The sequence below is a fragment of the Pan troglodytes genome, chromosome 16 (genome assembly GCF_028858775.2).
Source record: "Pan troglodytes isolate AG18354 chromosome 16, NHGRI_mPanTro3-v2.0_pri, whole genome shotgun sequence".
Taxonomy (NCBI): Eukaryota; Metazoa; Chordata; class Mammalia; order Primates; family Hominidae; genus Pan; species Pan troglodytes.
The window spans coordinates 47,926,260-47,946,759 of record NC_072414.2 but is presented as its reverse complement, the minus strand read 5'-3'; the positions used below and the strand labels follow the sequence as shown (position 1 = coordinate 47,946,759).

The following is a 20,500-nucleotide window of genomic DNA, read 5'->3' as shown; positions in this document are numbered from 1 at the left end:
AACTTCTTTTTGTTTGTTTTGTTTTTCTTGAGATGGAGTCTCTCTATGTCGCCCAGGCTGGAGTGCAATGGCACAGTCTTGGCTCACTGCAATCACCACCTCCCAGGTTGAAGCGATTTTCCTGCCTCAGCATCCCAAGTAGCTGGGACTACAGGCACATGCCACCATACCTGGCTCATTTTTGTATTTTTAGTAGAGACGGGGTTTCACCATGTTGGCCAGGCTGGTCTTGAACTCCTGACATCAGGCGATCCACCCACCTCGGCCTCCCAAAGTGCTGGGATTACAGGCATGAGCCACCACGCCCGACCAAATGGCAGCATCTTTAAGCATTTATTTCTGAGTATCTGTGGGTTGATGTTTACTTGTTTTTAAATAAAGATTGTGTTTTTCTTAGGTTCATCCTCAGCAGCACCGGCTTCTTTTTGAAGTGTTTGACGAAAACCGATTGGTAAGTTATATTGTGCTTATATGAAATATGAAGTAAGGGTACATTTCAGTAGAGCAGCCAGGGGAAGTGGGTAAGCAGACTGGGATTTGAGAGATGGCTTGGGGGTGGTTATGGAGACTCTGGGCAAAATGGTGAGGGAGATAGAATTTGTTTTCTTCCTCCTGGTCCTACTTGCTCCCTTTCCATTCTCCTCCCAAGCACCTCTTCTGATTGCCAACATATTATAAGGTCTTACTCAAGACCTCTTGTGACAGGAGAGGACAGAAAACCAACCTCTTTGTCCTGTCTTCCCTCTCACTCGCCCACGACCCCTGGTTCCTACTCCATGGCTCTGGGAATCTTCCCAGGGTATCCTTCAGTTGCGCCTCCTCACTACAGTGGCCTTTCTTAGGGTTACCTGTATCCAATGGACATCCTATCCACTCTCTCATCCCCACTCTTCTACAGAGGAAATCTGTCCTTTTTACACTGATAAGGAATGAGCAAATAAAGTCTTCTCAAAGATGGCCAGCTCTTACAGAAGTAAAAAGCAAAGTTAAACCTGATGTTCTTTTTATAAAATGATTGTTCTGATTTCTGAATTCCTAAAGACTCTCTTAAAGTCCTATCCTTTTCCTAATTTTGTCTCTGAGGATCCAATCTCAAACCCTCATCTTAGCATCTTACATCTATATTTTAAACCTGTAAGATTTGAACAGGTAAGTATAGAAACAGTGTTATGTGTGCAAAGCTTATCAGTTACAAGCACCAGAAAAATTAAACAGTTTTGTTCATTTTTTAGCTAACAGAGAAACCAGCTTTTTTCAAAAAAAAAGTCTGTTTTTAGTGTTAAACTACATTCATGTTTTTTTTGCCCTCAAGAAATGGTAATTATACTGGCAACTAAAGATATTGCCAATGAAATCTTTAATAAACATCATACTAAGCAAAAGTACATTATTGCTGCCAAAGAAGACTATCACTGACTTGCTATATATATATATATATTTTTTTTTTTTTTTTGAGATGGAGTCTCGCTTTGTTGCCAGGTGGGAGCACAGTGGCTCAGTCTCAACTCACTGCAACCTCCGCCTCCAGGGTTCATGCAGTTCCCCTGCCTCAGCCTCCCTAGTAGCTGGGACCACAGGCGCTCACCACCACACCTGGCTAATTTTTGTGAATTTTAGTAGAGATGGGGTTTCACCATGTTGGCCAGGATGGTCCTGATCTCCTGATCTCGTGATCCGCCTGCCTCTGACTCCCAAAGTGCTGGGATTACAGGCATGAGCTGCCATGCCCAGCCTGGCCATCTAATTTTTAAGGCTAAGTGACAGATGTTGCTGATTTGATTATCAGATATGGTTAGTTACAGAGCTATTTGTTTTCTGTCTGTGTTTTTGCTTTTTTAAAAGAATATAAAATGTTTTCCTTTTTTTCCCCTCTGAATCTATAGACCTGTTTTCCTTTATTTTTTATTATTATTTTTTGACAGAATCTCACTCTGTTGCCTAGGCTGGAGTGCAGTGGTGCAGTCTCAGCTCACTGCAACCTCTGCCTCCCAGGTTCAAGCTATTCTCCTGCCTCAGCCTTCCAAGTAGCTGGGATTACAGGCACCCGCCTCCTTGCCCAGCTTATTTTTGTATTTTTAGTAGAGACGGGGTTTCACCATGTTGGCCAGGCTGGTCCCTTCTAGAGGGAAACAAATTAAACTTTGTATTGGTGGAGTTTTTGTGTGTGTTTTGTTTTTAACTCATGAAATATACATACAAAAAAGCCCACATAATATAAATATTTTAAATAATAAGACAAATATGTATACACGTTACTCAGCTTAAGAACTAGAACATTACCAAAATCTTTGAAACCCTCCCTAGATCCCTCCTTAGTAGCATCTTCTTTTCTTCCTCCACAAGTAGTAGCCACTGTCCTCAATTTTGTTTTTATCATTCTTTGCTTTTTAAAATACTTTTATCACATGTATATATATCCCCAAAAAACACATTGTTGGCCGGGCATGGTTGCTTATGCCTGTAATCCCAGCATTTTGGGAGGCCGAGTTAGGTGGATCACCTGAGGTCAGGAGTTCAAGACCAGGCTGGCCAACATGGTGAAACTCTGTCTGTAATAAAAATACAAAAATTAGTTAGGCGTGATGGTGGGCACCTGTAGTCCCAGCTACTTGGGAGGCTGAGTTGGGAGACTTGCCCGAACCCAGGAGGTGGAGGTTGCAGTGAGCCAAGATAACACCATTGCACTTCAGCCTAGGTGACAAGAGCGAAACTCTGTCTCCAAAAAACAAAAACCCACATTGTTTATTTTGCATATTTTTTAATTTGTAAAAATAGTATATCTCTATAGACATTCCTCTGATATGCTTTTTTGCTTAACATTATATTTGTGAGATCTGTGATTACACATTTCAATGATGCATAATTTTCTATATTCTGAAAAATCATAATGCTATAATTTATGTATTTAACCTCCTTAATAGATATTAGTGTTATTTCCAGTATTTTGCTCTTACAAATTGATAAACATTTTTATGTCTCCCTATGTACGTGTCTGAGTCTATCTCTAAGAGATATGTTTTAGAGTTGAATTGCTAGATCATGGTATTACTGTTATTTTTCCTGTTGCCACTGATACAGATGTGAATTTTGCCTGATCATTGAGTGTATTATTGGTGAACTATTTTATTTGCGTTATTTGCATGTTGTCCACAAGGAGGCACAGCTCACATTTGTGCTTTCCACCATGCTTAATTGTCTGGTCCATTTTGCCAGTAACTTTAGTATTTGCGTGACTCTTTCTTAATGGCCAGAATGGCTGTTTGTCAAACACTAATCAGTGAATTAACATTCCTTAAGCATTTACTGTGTATATAATACTATAAAGTGTGTCATGATAGGTTGGAAGAAAAAAGTATTGCCTTTGATATTAACAGTTGGATATTTATAGATGGATAAATATGACAGAATTTTAAAAACTTTTAACCATATGAAAAAACAAATAACACATTAATCAAAATATTGTAACACCTGTAATCCCAGCACTTTGGGAGGCTGAGGCGGGTGGATCAGGAGGTGTTCCTGAGGTTAGGTGAACACCTGAGGTCAGGAGTTCGACACCAGCCTGGCCAGCATGGTGAAACTGCGTCTCTACTAAAAATACAAAAATTAGCCAGGCCTGATGGTGCACACCTGTAGTCCCGGCTACTCTGGAGACTGAGGCATGAGAATTGCTTGAGCCCAGGAGGTGGAGGTTGCAGTGAGCTGAGATCACACCATTGCATTCCAGCCTAGGCAACAGAGTGAGACTCCATCTCGGGGGGAAAAAAAAAAGTTATTATAGATCCCCACACTAAGGACTAAGAAATTCTATTATAATCCTGCCTTTCTTTTGGGGTATTAGCTTGTAACCCTAAACAAATTATTCAATCCTTCTAAAAATACCTTCTCACATTTAAAAAATGAGGACAACAATATTTGCCCTGCCTATCTCATAAGCATATTGTGAGGATAAAATGAGACAATGACGATGAAAATACTTGGAAAATTCTTTATCATGATACAAATATAAAGTGTCATTTAACATTCATAGACTTAACGCGTTTGTAGCTCTCTGATATGGTATATCTTGTGTTAGCTAAGATATACCATTTAGTATATCTACTGTGTTAGATGCTCTTCTATGCGTGGGAAATACAGCTTTGCTTGAGAAACTCGGTTTACCAGCAAAACAAAGAGCCAAAGATAATTAGAACATGGTGGTGTGTGTCATTCTAGTCCTCTGATTTGTTGCTAGTCTTAGCAGGTAAGGGAGGTATAGAGATGACCTGAGATGTTATAGAACCTATAGCCATTGGTGGAGTAACAGACCTGATTGTATAGCAACAAGTGACTTGTGTCATTATAAATGTCATTCCGTCTTTATTCTGCTGAGGCACTCACAACTAAATTTAAAATGTACCATTTTCCTAGCAAATTCTCTTGGAAAATGGAGGGTGAAGAACACAAGTATAATATTAAGCAGAAACAACTTTAGTCATCTGGAAAACGTTTGTAATGTAAGTGATATTTGCTTTCAAGAAAGAGTAGGCCTATATCACTTTTTTCCAGCCAATTTTAAGACTTGAGTGTTATAAAATATTGTCGTTTCATTATGGTGATGGTGGTGGTAGTGGTGGCAATAATGACAGAACATTTCAGAATGATGTGTCTTAAAAAAACTCTACCCACCAATGCAAAAGTTAGCACTGTGTCACCAGTCTAAGACATACACCTGTACACATTCAGCCACCGGTTTTAGGAGCCACCTATATATTCTGGGTGGAGACCCTGTGCTTCTCACGTTTAGCAGTTGTATTAGTGAAGGTTCTCCAGAGAAACAGAAACAATAGATTGTGTATATATTTTATGTATTATTTATTTTTCATATATTTTATATATGAAATTATGTATAATATATGAATATATATATTTCCACACAATATATATATAGTGAAGACTTCAATCTGAAATCTGCAGGGCAGGCCAGGAAGCCGAGAACTTAGGCAGGGATTCTATATTGTAGTCTTGAGGCAGAATTGCTGCTTCTTACACAACCTGTGTTTGCTTTCAAAGCCCTCAACTGATTGGATGAGACCCACACACATTGTGGAGGGTAATGTGCTCTACTGAGAGTCTACTGATTTAAATGCTAATCATGTCTAAATGTCTTCATAGCAATGTCTATACTGATGTTTGACCAAACAAGTGGGTACCATAACCTATCGAAGTTGATACATACAATTAACCACCGCAGCAGACTTTGGCCTTCAAAGTTCAGTCAATGATTAAGATTACCCAGAGCCTATCCATACCATGTAGATAATCACATTATTTTCCATGTAGATGATCAGTAACCAACAGCTCTGAATGTGAGGTTCTTAGCTTCAATCCTAAGACGTTATCTGTTTCATTCCGGAATATGAAATTCTATGTAGGACTTGCATGGATTCTTTCCAGATGAGGGCTGCCATGTCCCTTCAGTTCTTCTACACTTAAGGTTAGGATTAACACTCCTGTTTTGGTATTTGCTGGACTGAGGGACTACATTTTATAGCAAACTCCCCGATTTCCCATGTAACTGCTATAATAGCAGTATAGATCCTATGCAATTTCAGACCTCAGCCAGCAATGCAAATTGTTCAGCCTCCCTAGAATTTAAACTCAGACTAGAGTGCTAGGAAGTGCATGTGGTTCTCTTACCTTACATTTCCTTGGCTGAAACCCTCTCTGTAAATTTTTCAAACATCATTCTTTCTTGTCCACCTGCAGTGCTTTTTGATATTTCTTAAAAGTGGCGGCTGGATCAACTTCAACAACAACAAGAAAAATCCTGAAAGAAAGCATTAGGCATTCAGAGTGACTGTGATGACACCATCCATCTCTCCATCCAGACTTCTATCTGGTGTCTTCTGGTACTTACTTTGAGCCCAGGATGAGCTCAGGAGCATCAGAAGAAATGTGTAGTTATGGCCCATGCTCTCTGGAAAGTTAAAATCTAGTTAGGGGACATGGAACTGATGCTTATAGTGAAGCTTACCGAAGAGAAGACATTTATCTGACCAAATACTTGGAGTTCATTATTTTATATGTTAATAATCAGAGGAGCTTTTCTTATTTCCTGGAAGTTTTAGGCCACAGGCATGAACAATTAGATCTCATTGATTAGCCTATTAGAAGGGATTCATTCTTTGAGTTATTAGACCCCACACTTAATCCCAGAAAGAACGCTGAAGTCATTTGAAGGCAGAGTAAAACAGGACTCCTCCTTATTTAAAAGAAAAAGATGTTAAGAGAATATTGACTGAAGTCTGTAAAATCATAAAGGAGGTAGTTTATACAAAAGCAAAAATAACATAATAATTGTATTACTAAGTTTTCAACTATTGTACGCATTCAAAAACAGGGCTGTTTCATTCTAGTCAAATGAAATGCAATGAATTCCCATAATTCTGTTTTGTGTCTTAATTGATTAAAAATCTGTTTAGAAAATTCTGATCAAAAACAGATCTATCTTAAGCAGTTTTTTTTTAACAAAGTATGAGTATATGTTTTACATATTTGCTTTTACTTAGGAAAAAAAACTTACTTAGAAAAATACAACTTGGGTGTAGTAGCATGTGGTATAAACAACGGAACTATTTTACCTTTTACTTTCCTATGAATGAGCCAGTATATATTTATTACTGGAGTTCCAGCTATAAAATTTAGGTGAGGGGTTTAAATATACCCTAGAGTATTATTTTAAAATAAATTTGTTTCTTTCAAATAGAATACCAACCTTGGTCTATGGCATTTGAGAGAGAAATTAAAATATTAAATTTTTATTGCCTAGTAAACTGAAAATAAAGGTTAAATAAATACAAAGCAGAAAAAATATATATACAAAATCACAACCTCTAAAAGGACAAACAGTCCACTGTTCTCTACTGTGGGAGCTTTATCAGCACTGGTGAGTAATTCCACCTCTAGGGTAGGGCTAGCTCTCAAAAATGTAAACAAGTATGTACTTTGTTTATATAAAGAAATGTGCAGCTTGGTTTGTATTTCTTTATAGATATCAAACAGCTAAATGGATTGTTTCAAAGTACCAGCAGGGGCCAGCAAAGAGCTCTTAGAGTTTTTCAGAACAGAATTGGCATTGAGATATGTTTATTTGATGTGTTAAATCCTTTTTAGACTTCTTTACTTACCACAACACTCTCTTAAGTGAATGAATTGCAGAGACAGTGGAATAAAATATCCTGTGTGTTCAAACTATCTTGGGGTATAGTTTTTTTTTCTAATCTGCATATATTTTTATTGGAATGTTTGCTTAGGCTATTTCTTGGCAGTTTTAATAGTCAAAATATAAATGGCATCATTTAAAGACTGTTCTACTTGGCTGGAAAAGGCCTTAAAATTACAGGAGAAAATGCTTAGTGACAGCTTCTCTTAAACTTTTTTTCTTGAACCTATGCTTCAGTTTTGCAATGGTATTACTAGGTTAATTTGGTAGTTCTGTCCTTAAGCTTTCACTTTTTATGTAACTAGCACTTTGGAAGCTAAAATATGTATCTATTTGATGTAGTGCTAAAGTTTTAATTCATTGTAAAGTTTTGGTATTTCCAAATTTACCTAACTGTTTGAATTCACACATTAAAAAAAAAAATTAACAGTCCCTATATTAACTAACTTGACTAGATTCCTAGTATGGCTACTATTTGGAAATTCAATCTTTGATTCGATGCTTAATTACATGGGGTTTTGTTCCTACCAACTTCCTGTAATTCTATACCTATGGGTAAAAATATTAGTGGGCAAAGTTGGCTGGAGAAAGTATAGGCACTGCGATTCACATAGTTAAATGTTCATTTAGTAGAGCTGGGGTGAAAAAATACTGTTTCAACTTGAAATGTTAGAAGATTGTTGTTCTTGTGTTACTCATTCATGCAAATTGGAGAAGGTATAATTGAAACAAGGTTGGCTGTGTTTGAGTCAGTGTGCTGCAGCTGAGCTCAGCTTAAAGGTCGCTGGAAATCAAGTGCTTTGTAAGTGAAGGCATTTTGACTACAAGCGATTCAAGACATTTTGGAAACGTCAGTCTCTGGAATGGGTCGTCTTTTTCTTTCTATGATATCTGGTATCTAATGTTTTACTTAGGATAAAGACTACTACTTAATAGCTCTTTTAGGCACCACAAATGATTTTTTCTTTTGATGCAGTGCAGCTGCTTCTAGCCTGTCTACAGACAGAGATCTTTGTTATGACTTTCAGCCCTTAACATGTTTGGAAATGAGAACAAATGGCACAAAGCTTACGATTGCACTTTGCAGCCAGAAGAAGCAATACTTACCCTTTGTCAGAAACCTCCGGAGATGACTTGGATAGCCATGTTCACATGTGCTTCAAAAGACCAACACGGATTTCAACGTCTAACGTTGTTCAAATGAAGCTGACTCCCAGACAGACTGCACTAGCTCCGTTAATAAAGGAAAACGTTCAGTCTCAAGAAAGATCATCTGTTCCCTCATCTGAAAATGTTAATAAAAAGAGCAGCTGTCTACAGATTTCACTACAGCCAACAAGGTACAGTGGATATCTTCAGTCTAGCAATGTCTTAGCTGATAGTGATGATGCTTCGTTTACTTGTATCTTGAAGGATGGTATTTACAGCAGTGCTGTGGTCGATAATGAATTGAATGCTGTGAATGATGGTCACCTTGTAAGCAGTCCAGCCATTTGTAGTGGTAGCCTTAGTAACTTTTCAACCAGTGATAATGGGTCTTACAGCAGCAACGGTAGTGATTTTGGGTCATGTGCAAGTATCACAAGTGGAGGTTCATATACTAACAGTGTCATCAGTGACAGTAGTAGTTATACTTTTCCACCAAGTGATGATACTTTTTTGGGTGGAAACTTACCTTCTGACAGCACCTCCAATAGAAGTGTGCCAAACAGGAATACTACTCCTTGTGAAATTTTTTCAAGAAGTACAAGTACAGATCCTTTTGTCCAGGATGACTTGGAACATGGATTAGAGATTATGAAATTGCCAGTGAGGAGGAACACAAAAATTCCACTAAAACGTTGCTCCTCCTTAGTCATTTTTCCTAGGAGTCCTTCAACTACCCCACCGACTTCTCCAACAAGTCCGTGTACTCTTCTGAGCAAAGGATCCTATCAAACTTCACACCAGTTTATTATTTCTCCTAGTGAAATTGCACATAATGAGGATGGCACTAGTGCTAAAGGATTTCTTTCAACAGCTGTCAATGGACTTCGGTTATCTAAAACAATTTGTACCCCCGGAGAAGTAAGAGACATACGGCCGCTTCACAGGAAGGGCTCGTTACAGAAGAAAATTGTTCTTTCGAATAATACTCCCAGACAGAGTGTCTGTGAAAAGTTATCTGAAGGATATTCTTGTGTTTCAGTGCATTTCACCCAACGAAAAGCAGCTACATTAGATTGTGAAACAACAAATGGTGATTGTAAACCAGAAATGTCAGAAATTAAGCTTAATTCTGATTCAGAGTATATTAAGCTCATGCATAGGACATCTGCATGTTTGCCATCCTCCCAAAATGTAGATTGTCAAATAAATATCAATGGAGAATTGGAAAGACCACATTCACAGATGAACAAAAACCATGGTATTTTACAAAGAAGTATTTCATTGGGAGGAGCTTATCCAAATATTTCCTGTCTATCCAGCCTTAAGCACAATTGTTCTAAAGGGGGACCATCTCAGTTACTCATAAAGTTTGCATCTGGAAATGAAGGTAAAGTGGATAATTTATCAAGAGACAGCAACAGAGATTGCACAAATGAACTGTCTAATTCTTGCAAGGTAAGTTTCCTTTGGTCTTGGTAAATGTTAATTTATATGAGAATAACAATGAAATATTTGGAGAACATTTATTATAACCAAGCAGTTTTACATATTTTCCTGGTCCTTAGCTAGCAGTATTTTGTAGTCATAAATTTTATATTTGTAAATCTGAAGAACTCTATGTATAGTTTTTTACTCTATTTGTTATTTTACCAATGTACAAAATGTATATTTTTAAAAATCTTCCTAAGTGATTTAAGCTGTAAAACTTTTCTACAACATAAAAAACTTTCTACAACAAAATAACTTTGAATAACAGTCTATTTCTTAACATTTTATCTTGGCATATTTTTCCTTTAAATGATATAGTATTCTATTGTGTAGCTCAATACTTTATTCCTATTTTCAAATGATCATTTTGTTTTCTCCCCTTCTTAATCATTATGAAATAGAGTAAAATTTAGAATGCTTATTTAAAATATTAAACAAAAACCCATATCAAAGTGTGAAGATCTTGTTATAAATTATCATAGAGAAACTATATCTCAAATACATGTGTTTATAAGATCATTCATAAAAACTATTATGCTGCATGTTTAAAGCAGAGGAAAAATAAATGGCATTTGTATTTGTATATACCCTTAACCACAGGAATTTTGTTTCCACCCTATTTTTCTTTAGCCACGAGTTAATACTGCCTTCTAAAATGTAACTCACTCTTTCAACAATATTGAATTCTAAGTTTTAATATTTTTGAATTTGGTTTAAATTGCTAGGCATTTACCACAATTTTCTATTTACCTTTTTATTTTTTTGACAATTCAGCTTTATTATATTAGTAATTTAACTCTTATGAATCTTAGCCAAAAATTCTTTATGTAATTTGGCCGTTCCAAAGTATTTAAAATGGTTTGAACTGAAATAGATTTTTAAAATTTCTGTATTTGGAATGTTTTACCAGATTCCAGGAAATTTAAAAAATTTTCTAACTAAAGCAATTTTACATGACAGTACATCATAGTTTTGGGGGGAAAAAACCTTATCTGTGTTTTTGTAACATCCATTATGTTTATTAAAGATTGTTTTAAAAAAAAACTTCTGGATAAGTAACTTTAGGTGAATAAAATAGTAATTGCTAGTTTATTTTCTCTCTTCTGAAATCTGGTAAATATAATAATGGTTACCAATGCCCAGATGTTAATATAAGCCACTACTTTACTAAGGATAAAAAAAGATCAGATTTCAAATTCTGATCTATAATTTAGAATTTTAAATTCCATTTAGGAAACTTTTCTAAAACCAGATTTTAGGAGATTATAATCTAATCAACTGTTTTTCTTCCTGAAAGAAAGAAATGAAGTGGCACTGAGAAGAAACATTAATAGTATGCTAGTTGAATTAATGTTACTTATAAATTTATTTTACACTTAATGAAATAATCTGAAAGGAATAATTCATGTAGAAATATTTGTAGAAATACCTTAAAATAGTTTATTTTGTGGTAATAATTATAGTTTGTTGTGGATGCTTTTGAGAAGAGTATTTTAAATGTGTTTTTTAATGAAATGTGGATCAAATGCCTTTTGCATTGTTAAAAATATCCATTGTTACTGGTTTTATTTATGCTTAGGTAAGCTAACTTAAATATTTTTTGTGACAATCAAATGTATAACTTTGTGCAGATTCTATCTTTTGGTAGATTATTGGATTATAAAATCAGAAGTGTGCAGTTTGCTGGAGATTTAAATTGTCCCCCCGTTTAATGTTTATTAGACTTCTCTTTATAAAAGCATTGTAAACCATATAGTGACAGTTAAATTTAATTTATGCTATATCTAAATAGATCTAATTGATAAATCAAAGGCTTGTTTTATGGAGAAGATTCTAGTGTTGTTTTTTCTAAATATAGCAGTGGCAACAATAATGGGTTTTAGAAATAATCTTGTGTTTATCAATAATTATATATTAATCTAATTATAGTGGTATATTGTAACTCACTTATAAATAAACAGCTCCCAAAATATTTCCCATGACTCCAGTTAGTCTGGGTTAGTATTCTGATATGCTGAGTCTGGATTCACATTTAACAAGTTGATATTAGAGTAGCATTTAGTAATGTCAGCTATCTGTACTGAGCAGCCGTGAAATTAAATCACTGCTTTGGTCAGAGAACCTGGTTTCTAAAGCACTGAGAGTCTACAACTTCTTTTCTTATATGTTTAGCTACCAGTCTCTAGCAGTATAAAATTGAGTTTCTAGCTTTCTGTAATCAACAGCTTATTAATGACTGATTTTTTAAATCTAATGAGAACTTTTACCTGTATCTGGGACACTGTCTGTGTTCTGTGTTTACAACTTAGAGTGAAGATGAGACTTTGTATTCTGTCTGCATAATAATGTTGATTTCAGGCATAGCAAACAACATAACAGTGACTGGCATATGTTTATTACATATGCCTTTTGAAATACAGTATTACTTTTGTAAAGGCTATATAATGACTTTTGATCTGAAAATAAATACTTGATATTTTAACAGTATGTGTAATATTTTGTCAGTTCAATCAAGAAGCAGGTTAAGGAGCTAAGGTACTATGTATACAGTTACAACAATGATTGCTATTCAGATTTCTAAATCTGTATAGTAGTTAGTTTTCTCTACTGTTATTTTATTTCCCCCATCTGTTGTTTTCTAAATCTCCTATGTTATGTTGTTAGGATGCTCAGAGATTTCAGTACCCTATTATTTAATGTGCATTAGCATTTTTCCCAAGCTTGAATGTCTTCCATTCTTTACTTATATTCATATTTTTATTAGAATTATTTTTTACATTTTTTCTTTTTGTTATAAAAGTTTTCGTTCGTTATATGTAACTTAATCCTAAATAGGTAAATTGCTTAAGCCTAGTATAGTAGAACTGTAATAAACTTATGTCTTAATTATTTCAAAGCCTTTAACACTAAAGATTATACATTTCAATATTTTCTTATTTTATTGTTCTTCCTAAAATAGATGTTTTAAATATATACTTGCTTTAATGTTCCATTATTTTCCAGTCCCTATTTTACTAAATTTAGCAGAATATTTAGAGAGATTTGGTTAAATTTATTTTGAGCAGCACTTATATAAACCAATGTAATTTATAAATATTCTAAAATGTGATGCCACAATGTTAATGACTAGTTTTAGAAAGTTGGTGAAAAATGTATATTTGTACATGTATATTTCTTAGAACTGAGGAATTGTTAATTTCAGACAGATTCAGAGTGCTGAATTGTTTGCTTGAAAATATTTTGTATTCTCTGTAGATGTGTCTTGTTTAATTCATCCAGTACACATTTGAGTGCCAGGCACTGTCCCAAGCACTGAGAATAAAAGATGAGTAAAATACAGTCTCTATTTAGGGGAGCTCCCATTCTAGTAATAGGGACATGCTTGTAAACATAAAAATTTTCAGTCTAATATGTGATGTGCTAAATAGAGGTGTGTATGAAAAAGTAGAAAGATGTGACATTATTTATCTGGAGAGAGGACCTGGTTGGTAGAGGAAGGTTTCCCAGAGGAGGTGACATTTGAACCGAGTCTTGATAGGTAAACTGGAGTTCATCAGGCAGAGAAATCAAAGAGATTCTAGGGCAGGGATTCCCCATCTCAGCATTATGATATTGGGCTGGACACTTTTGTAGTGGGGGCTATCCTGTGCACTGTAGGATATTTAACAGCATCCCTGGCCTCCACCCACTAAATGCTAGTAACACCCCTTTCTCCCAGTGTGACAATCAAAAAGTGTCCCCAGACATTGCCAGATGTCCCCTAGGGGCAAAATTGTCCCCTGTTGAGAGTCACTGCTGTAGGTGGCAGCAGCAGCATATGCAAGGCTAGAAATGTGAAAGAATCTCACACTGTAAATAGTCCAGTGGGGCTCAAGCATAGGGTAGCCTGGGGATGTGGGAGGAGGTGATCTGCCAGAAGTGGGTCAGAGTCCGATTAGGCCTGGTGCTTCATGCTGAAGACAAAGAAGGGGGTCTTCGGCTGATAGTCAGTAGTTGGGCAATGGAGGTCTTTATTTGAGAGTGTGAAGTGCTCTCTTTAAGGTTTTTAGAAGATAATTTTTCATGGTTTCATGGATTATAAATGAATTAAAGTTTTCCTAACTTGGATGACTGGGTTAACAGTGATGTTATGAACTAAGATGGAGAATTCAGGAGAGGGGCCAGATTGGGAGGGTGAAGAAGAAATCATGTATGAAGTTTATGTGCATCAGAGGCTGCCCTGGTAGTGCTGCTTTCAAGTAGGGCAGTTGGACATACAGGACCAAGGCTCAGGAGAGAAGTGAGAGTTGGAAATGTAGATTGGGAGTCAGGAGTATAGTCAAAGCCTCAGATAAGGATGAACACGTTAGGGAAGGTATACAGTGAGATGGGAAGGGAAGATAAATTATAATTCTGGGGACCACCAACTTTGGTGAGGTGGTAGAAGAGGGGATAAAGAAGAGACTAAGGAGGAACCACACAGAGGCCAAGAGAGCATGGAGGCGTGGAGAGCATGGAGGCGTGGAGAGCATGGAGGCGTGGAGGCATAGAGGCATGGGTGAAAGGTGAGGGAAGGAGGAAAGCAGACAGTACCACAGAGAACATAAGTATCCACTGGATGTGTCAGTTAGGAGGTCCATTAGCAAGAGGAGGCTCAGGAGAATGCGGGGTTAAAAGCCAGACTGAAGAAAGAATCAAACAGGTAAGGAAGCAGAAACAGCCAGCATAGGTTGCTTGCTCGATGTTATAAAATAAGCATGAGATAGCATAGGCAAGGTATATATGTAGTTATTGTTATACAGAAGGCATATGTGAAGTGGATATAAGATGTATAAGACAAACTCCCTCTCTACAGGGAGAGTACAGTCTCTTTTTCCTGGAGAAAAAATAAAGGTTACAGTCTTATGTTCTTTCACCTTGGAACTATAGAATAAGCAAGTATGATGAGTGAAAACTGAAATGGAAATTCAGCAATATCAAATGAAGGAAACAGAAAATTACAAGTGAAAACTTGAAATCGCTTATGAATATTCACACCTCATTTTGGACAGCATTAGTCTAACTTTCTCAGTCCCCTCTCTACCACCAAAAATAAGACGAAACAAAATAGAGCTTCCATGTAGAAAACAAGTCAAGGTTTTAAGGCCTATTCCCAGAAACTACTTGGATAATAGGCAATTCTGTCTATGTTGCCGGCTTCTTACAGGCTATGGAGCCTACCGTGTGCTAGCTGTTGTGAGGCCTCACCCGTTTGTATCCACTCTCCCTTTACATCACAGGTGACAGGGAAACAAGACAGACCAGGAGAAGCCAGGACAAGAGGCTTTGTAGGCTGAAGGGGCTTGGCAGAGTCTCTGGGTGAGGCCAGGCGATGTGTTGAGGTCAGGAAGGTGGTTAGCAGAAGGAGCAAATGAATGCTGAGAAAGGGAACCAGTTGTCTTGTCAGCATACCCTGGAAATAATCCAAAGTATTGCTCACACGTCTGGTTCAGTATCCTCTGTTCCTTGTGTAAAACTGGGAGACCATGGTCAGATGAAGACAGATACTTAGAGATACAATAATTTCAAAACAAGAGATGAGCAGATCTGTCCCAGTTCAATGAGATGTTTTGGGAAGGACTCAACATGGGAGCAATTGTTGAAAAGCAATTTTACCCACACTAAGATTGAAGCGAACTGTTGGGATAGAACAAGAGCAGCAGACCTGAGGGCTTAGATGAGCAACCAGCTAGTGTGTATGTGCACCTTGTAGCTCGATTCATGGGTGAGTCACAACAAAGAACACCTTGAACAAGTAAGTAAATTCATGGCATTTCTAGTTAGGCCCGAGGATGTCTGTTGGTGAAGAAAGAGCGTAGGCCTTCTCTTGACTTAGAGGTATTATAAAACCATAACACTAGGAAACATTTTGATTACCTTAGTAGAAAAATACATTACCCAAGCAAGATATTGATGATATAGTAGACAATGTCTTTAAATTCAGTTATAACTAAACTTAGTTAAGTATAGTTATACCTGAAGTTAAGTACAGATATACCTAAAATAATATTATCCAGGATTGCTTCCTTTTATTTACTTTTTATCTCAATTGTTTTTTTATGATGAGGTCTCATTATGTTACACAAGCTGGATTTGAACTCCTGGGCTAAAGCAATCCTCTTGCCTCAGCTTCCTGTGTAGCTGGGACTACAGGTGCACTGCTGTGTCCGACTCACAGGCTACCCTCTAATGCTTTATTAAGGAATTAGAGAATGGCTTATTAAGATGTCAGCTGGGCCAGTGATCTTTAAATTCTCATGTGCATGTAAATAACATGGCGATCTTATTAAAATGCAGATTCTGGTTCTGGTTCAGTAGGTCTCAGAATGGGGGCCTGAGATTTCTGTATTTATAACAGATCGTACCAATGCTGGTAATTCCCCAGACACACTTTGAGAAGTAAGTCTTAAGGCCATTCTTTGATGAGAACAGTAATACAGTTCAAAGTCGAAGTATCCATTGAGTCCCTGCAATGCCATTATTGTGGCCATTATCACGAGTAATTCATTAAAAACATATCAATCATTAAAAACATATCAATAATACTTCAGATACTAAGTGTACATGCAGCAGAAAAAAAAGTTAAAGATGGAGATATGGCAATAGGTAGGCAAATGTAAATTCACTAGAATTGATCAGAGAAGTATTCTGGAGAATGGATTAAGCAAATCTTTTCTGGGCTCAGATTTGCTAGAATACAGTTCCCTACTATAGAGAACAATGACTAGCTCAAAATAGACACTTAATAGATATTTATTAAATTAATGAATAAAGCCAGGGACCCTTTGGAATGGGGTAGAGATGACTGCAGAATCCTGATAGGTGAGGATGACTACACACAGCCTTGCAGAAACAGATAACCAAACTAGGATATTTGAGTGATGACTGTGATGATGAGTGGGAGCTACGTGATGCTTCATCCTTTGCGTGGAAGAGTGGCACTCTTAAATGAATACCTTGTCCCTGGGGTGAATGCCAATGGAATATTATGATCGTGACTCAAGGATTAGTTTCCACAGTGGAGTCTGATTCATAGCCTACATATTCCACTAACTGGTACTGTATAACTGGGTGTCTGGATAGAGGCTCAGATCAAGTTTCCTGAAAAGAAGATTGAATGGACAAAGATCTTTAAGGGTATTCAGACAAAAGCCATTTGACTAGCTTTCTTTCAGTTTATCGTTGTTTTATAAAATGACTTCCCTCTAGACTTTATGTAAGAGCTGGGATTCTCAGACTAGTTCCTGGAGTTTTAAGTAACTGTTTCAGCTAAGAATGACCTTTACTTTTGTAACAAGGCTGAAAGACTGAACCCTCTTAAACAGTCACAGAGTTTACTGGAAACTCAAGTCGTCTTCAAAGCAAATGAGTTTAACAAGTATTTATCAGAAATAGAATATGTGCCTGCCATAAGTGGCAAATATTCTTCCTGGATTTGAAGAGGCTATAATTGAAATGAGACAATGGCATAATCCATAGAAAACAACCAGAGAACAATATAGTATAATATATAATAATGTTTATATACCTACTTCATGCAGGTAAACACCTAAACATTGAGATATATGATTGCCCATATGATTTAATTACTTTTATCAAGGTAAAACATGTGCCCATTTTAAAAGTCAGATATTATTTCTTTGAAGATTTTCTGTCTTTTTCTCCATGTTTTCTCTTCCTAGAATTCCTGTTAGCCAAAGTTTGCACTTCCTGGATTGACCTTAAAATTTTCTTTTCTCTCCTGTTTTCTGTTTCTTTGCCTCCTTAATCTACTTCTTGGAAGATTTCTTCCAAGTTTCCCCCTTTCTTTAATTTTAAAATTTTGTTTATTTTTTATTTTTATTTTTTTTTATTTTTGAGACAGTCTGGCTGTGTCGCCCAGGCTGGAGTGCAGTGCCGTGATCTTGGCTCACTGCAACCTCTGCCTCCCAGGTTGAAGCAATTCTGGTGCCTTGGCCTCCCGAGCAGCTGGGATTACAGGTACGTGCCACCTGTCTGGCTAATTTTTTTATTTTTAGTAGAGATGGGGTTTCACCATGTTGGCCAGGCTGGTCTTGAACCTCTGACCTCAAGTGATCCACCTGCCTCAGCCTCCCAAAGCATTGGGATTATGGGTGTGAGCCACTGCGCCCAGCCTAAAATTTTATTTTTTATTTATTTATTTTTTAATTATACTTCAAGTTCTAGGGTACATGTGCACAATGTGCAGATTTGTTACATATGTATACATGTGCCATGTTGGTGTGCTACACCCATTAACTCGTCATTTACATTAAGTTTATCACCTAATGCTATCCCTCCCCCAGCCCCCCACCCCACAACAGGCCCCGGTGTGTGATGTTCCCCTTCTTGTGTCCAAGTGTTCTCATTGTTCAGTTCCCACCTATGAGTGAGAACATGTGGTGTTTGGTTTTTTGTCCCTGCGATAGTTTGCTGAGAATGATGGTTTCCAGCTTCATCCATGTCCCTACAAAGGACATGAACTCATCATTTTTTATGGCTGCATAGTATTCCATGGTGTATATGTGCCACACTTTCTTAATCCAGTCTATCATTGATGGACATTTGGGTTGGTTCCAAGTCTTTGCTATTGTGAATAATGCCGCAATAAACATACATGTGCATGTGTCTTTATAGCAGCATGATTTATAATCCTTTGGGTATATACCCAGTAATGGGATGGCTGGGTCAAATGGTATTTCTAGTTCTAGATCCTTGAGGAATCGCCACACTGACTTCCACAATGGTTGAACTAGTTTAGAGTCCCACCAACAGTGTAAAAGTGTTCCTATTTCTCCACATCCTCTCCAGCAGCTGTTGTTTCCTGACTTTTTAATGATCGCCATTCTAACTGGTGTGAGATGGTATCTCATTGTGGTTTTGATTTGCATTTTTCTGATGGCCACTGATGATGAGCATTTTTTCATGTGTCTGTTGGCTGCATAAATGTCTTCTTTTGAGAAGTGTCTGTTCATATCCTTCACCCACTTGTTGATGGCATGGGCAAGGACTTCATGTCTAAAACACCAAAAGCAATGGCAACAAAAGCCAAAATTGACAAATGGGATCTAATTAAACTAAAGAGCTTCTGCACAGTAAAAGAAGCTACCATCAGAGTGAACAGGCAACCTACAGAATGGGAGAAAAATTTTGCAATCTACTTATCTGACAAAGAGCTAATATCCAGAATCTACAAAGAACTCAAACAAATTTACAAGAAAAAAACAACCCCATCAACAAGTGGGTGAAGGATATAAAATTTTATTTTTAAAGTTCTTTCTTGTTTCTGATGATTTCCTAGTCCTAACGTCCTACTTGTTTTTATGAATACAATCTCTTATTTCTCTGAGAATATTTTACTTCGGGTTTGGTCTATTTTCTTTCTTAAGTTTTGTTTCAGGTCCTATGTTGTCTCTGGTTCCCTTTGGTCCCTTTGCTGTTGTTATTGTTATTTCTCTTTAATACTGGACATTTTCCTCCAGATATCTGTTGTTGATATTTGAGAGTAAGTTGCTATGAAGTTGTCTGGAGGTTCTATAATTATGTTGGGCTTTTCAACTGGTGGGTTTCACTGTTGGGAAACCCCCCAATTGTTAGTGTCTTCTCTCTGAGGTCAATTTGTTTCTCCAGAGAAGAAACTTCTAATGATTGCCAGTTATGTTTTACAGCCATGGTTAGTGACAAATCAGGAGTGAAGGTGATTCCTTTATATAAGTTCTGCAACTGAGTGAATTCCAGGTAAAATATGTCTTAAAAGTGATATTTACTTACAGAATTCTTAACATGCTGATGATAATTTAATTCATTTGCAGTAAATGAAATGCCTGATTTTCTTTTCTTTTCTTTTTTTTTTTTGAGACGGAATTTCACTCTTGTTGCCCAGGCTGGAGTGCAATGGCACGATCTCGGCTCACTGCAGCCTCTGCCTCCTGGGTTCAAGCAATTCTCCTTCCTCAGCCTCCTGAGTAGCTGGGATTACAGGCATGTGCCACCGTGCCCGACTAATTTTGTATTTTTAGTAGAGACGGGGTTTATCCATGTTGGTCAGGCTGGTCTCAAACTCCCAACCTCAGGTGATCCACCCACCTCGGCCTCCCAAAGTGCTGGGATTACGTGCCTGGCCTCAATGCCTCATTTTCATACCTCTGGTCTGACATACCTTGTGTATATTCTAGAAGCATATACACTCCTAGAAAGATTGAAGTAAACACTCTCAAGTAGAAAATGTGGCTTCCTTAACGTATTTCTCAACTTTTTGCATTCTTGGTAATACATTGAAGTGCAAATATGCATACCTGTCACTCAGAAGAAGAGAATCAACCTGTTTAAAATGTGTATGGAAATACGCCGGGTGTGGTGGCTCACACCTGTAATCCCAGCACTTTGGGAGCCTGAAGTGGGCAGATCACTTGAGGTCAGGACTTTGAGACAGGCTTGGCCAGCATGGTAAAACCTCGTCTCTACTGAAAACAGAAAAATTAGCCAGGCGTGGTGGTGCACGCCTGTAATCCCAGCTACTCAGGAGGCTATGACAGGAGAATGTCTTTAACCTGGGAGGCGGAGGTTGCAGTGAGCCGAGATTGAGCCACTGCACTCCAGTCTGGGTGACAGAGTGAGACTCTGTCTCAAAAAAATGAAATA

The 20,500-nt window shown here is 37.2% G+C and overlaps 1 protein-coding gene across 10 annotated transcripts in view; it reads left to right on the top strand.

Moving 5' to 3' along the window:
• The window catches only part of NEDD4 (NEDD4 E3 ubiquitin protein ligase), a 165,080-nt gene that overhangs the window by 66,780 nt on the left and 77,800 nt on the right, over window positions 1–20,500 (top strand). For 5 of the 10 annotated variants that reach the window (XM_009429174.5, XM_063794974.1, XM_024349217.3 and 2 more), the window contains one exon: window positions 398–451. In XM_009429174.5, coding sequence (XP_009427449.3) covers window positions 398–451 — 54 coding nt within the window. Of the gene's footprint in view, window positions 1–397; window positions 452–8,180; window positions 9,809–17,723; window positions 17,840–20,500 lie in introns of those variants that run through there. The other 5 variants (XR_008539593.1, XM_009429173.5, XM_016928271.4 and 2 more) reach the window with 3 other exon arrangements.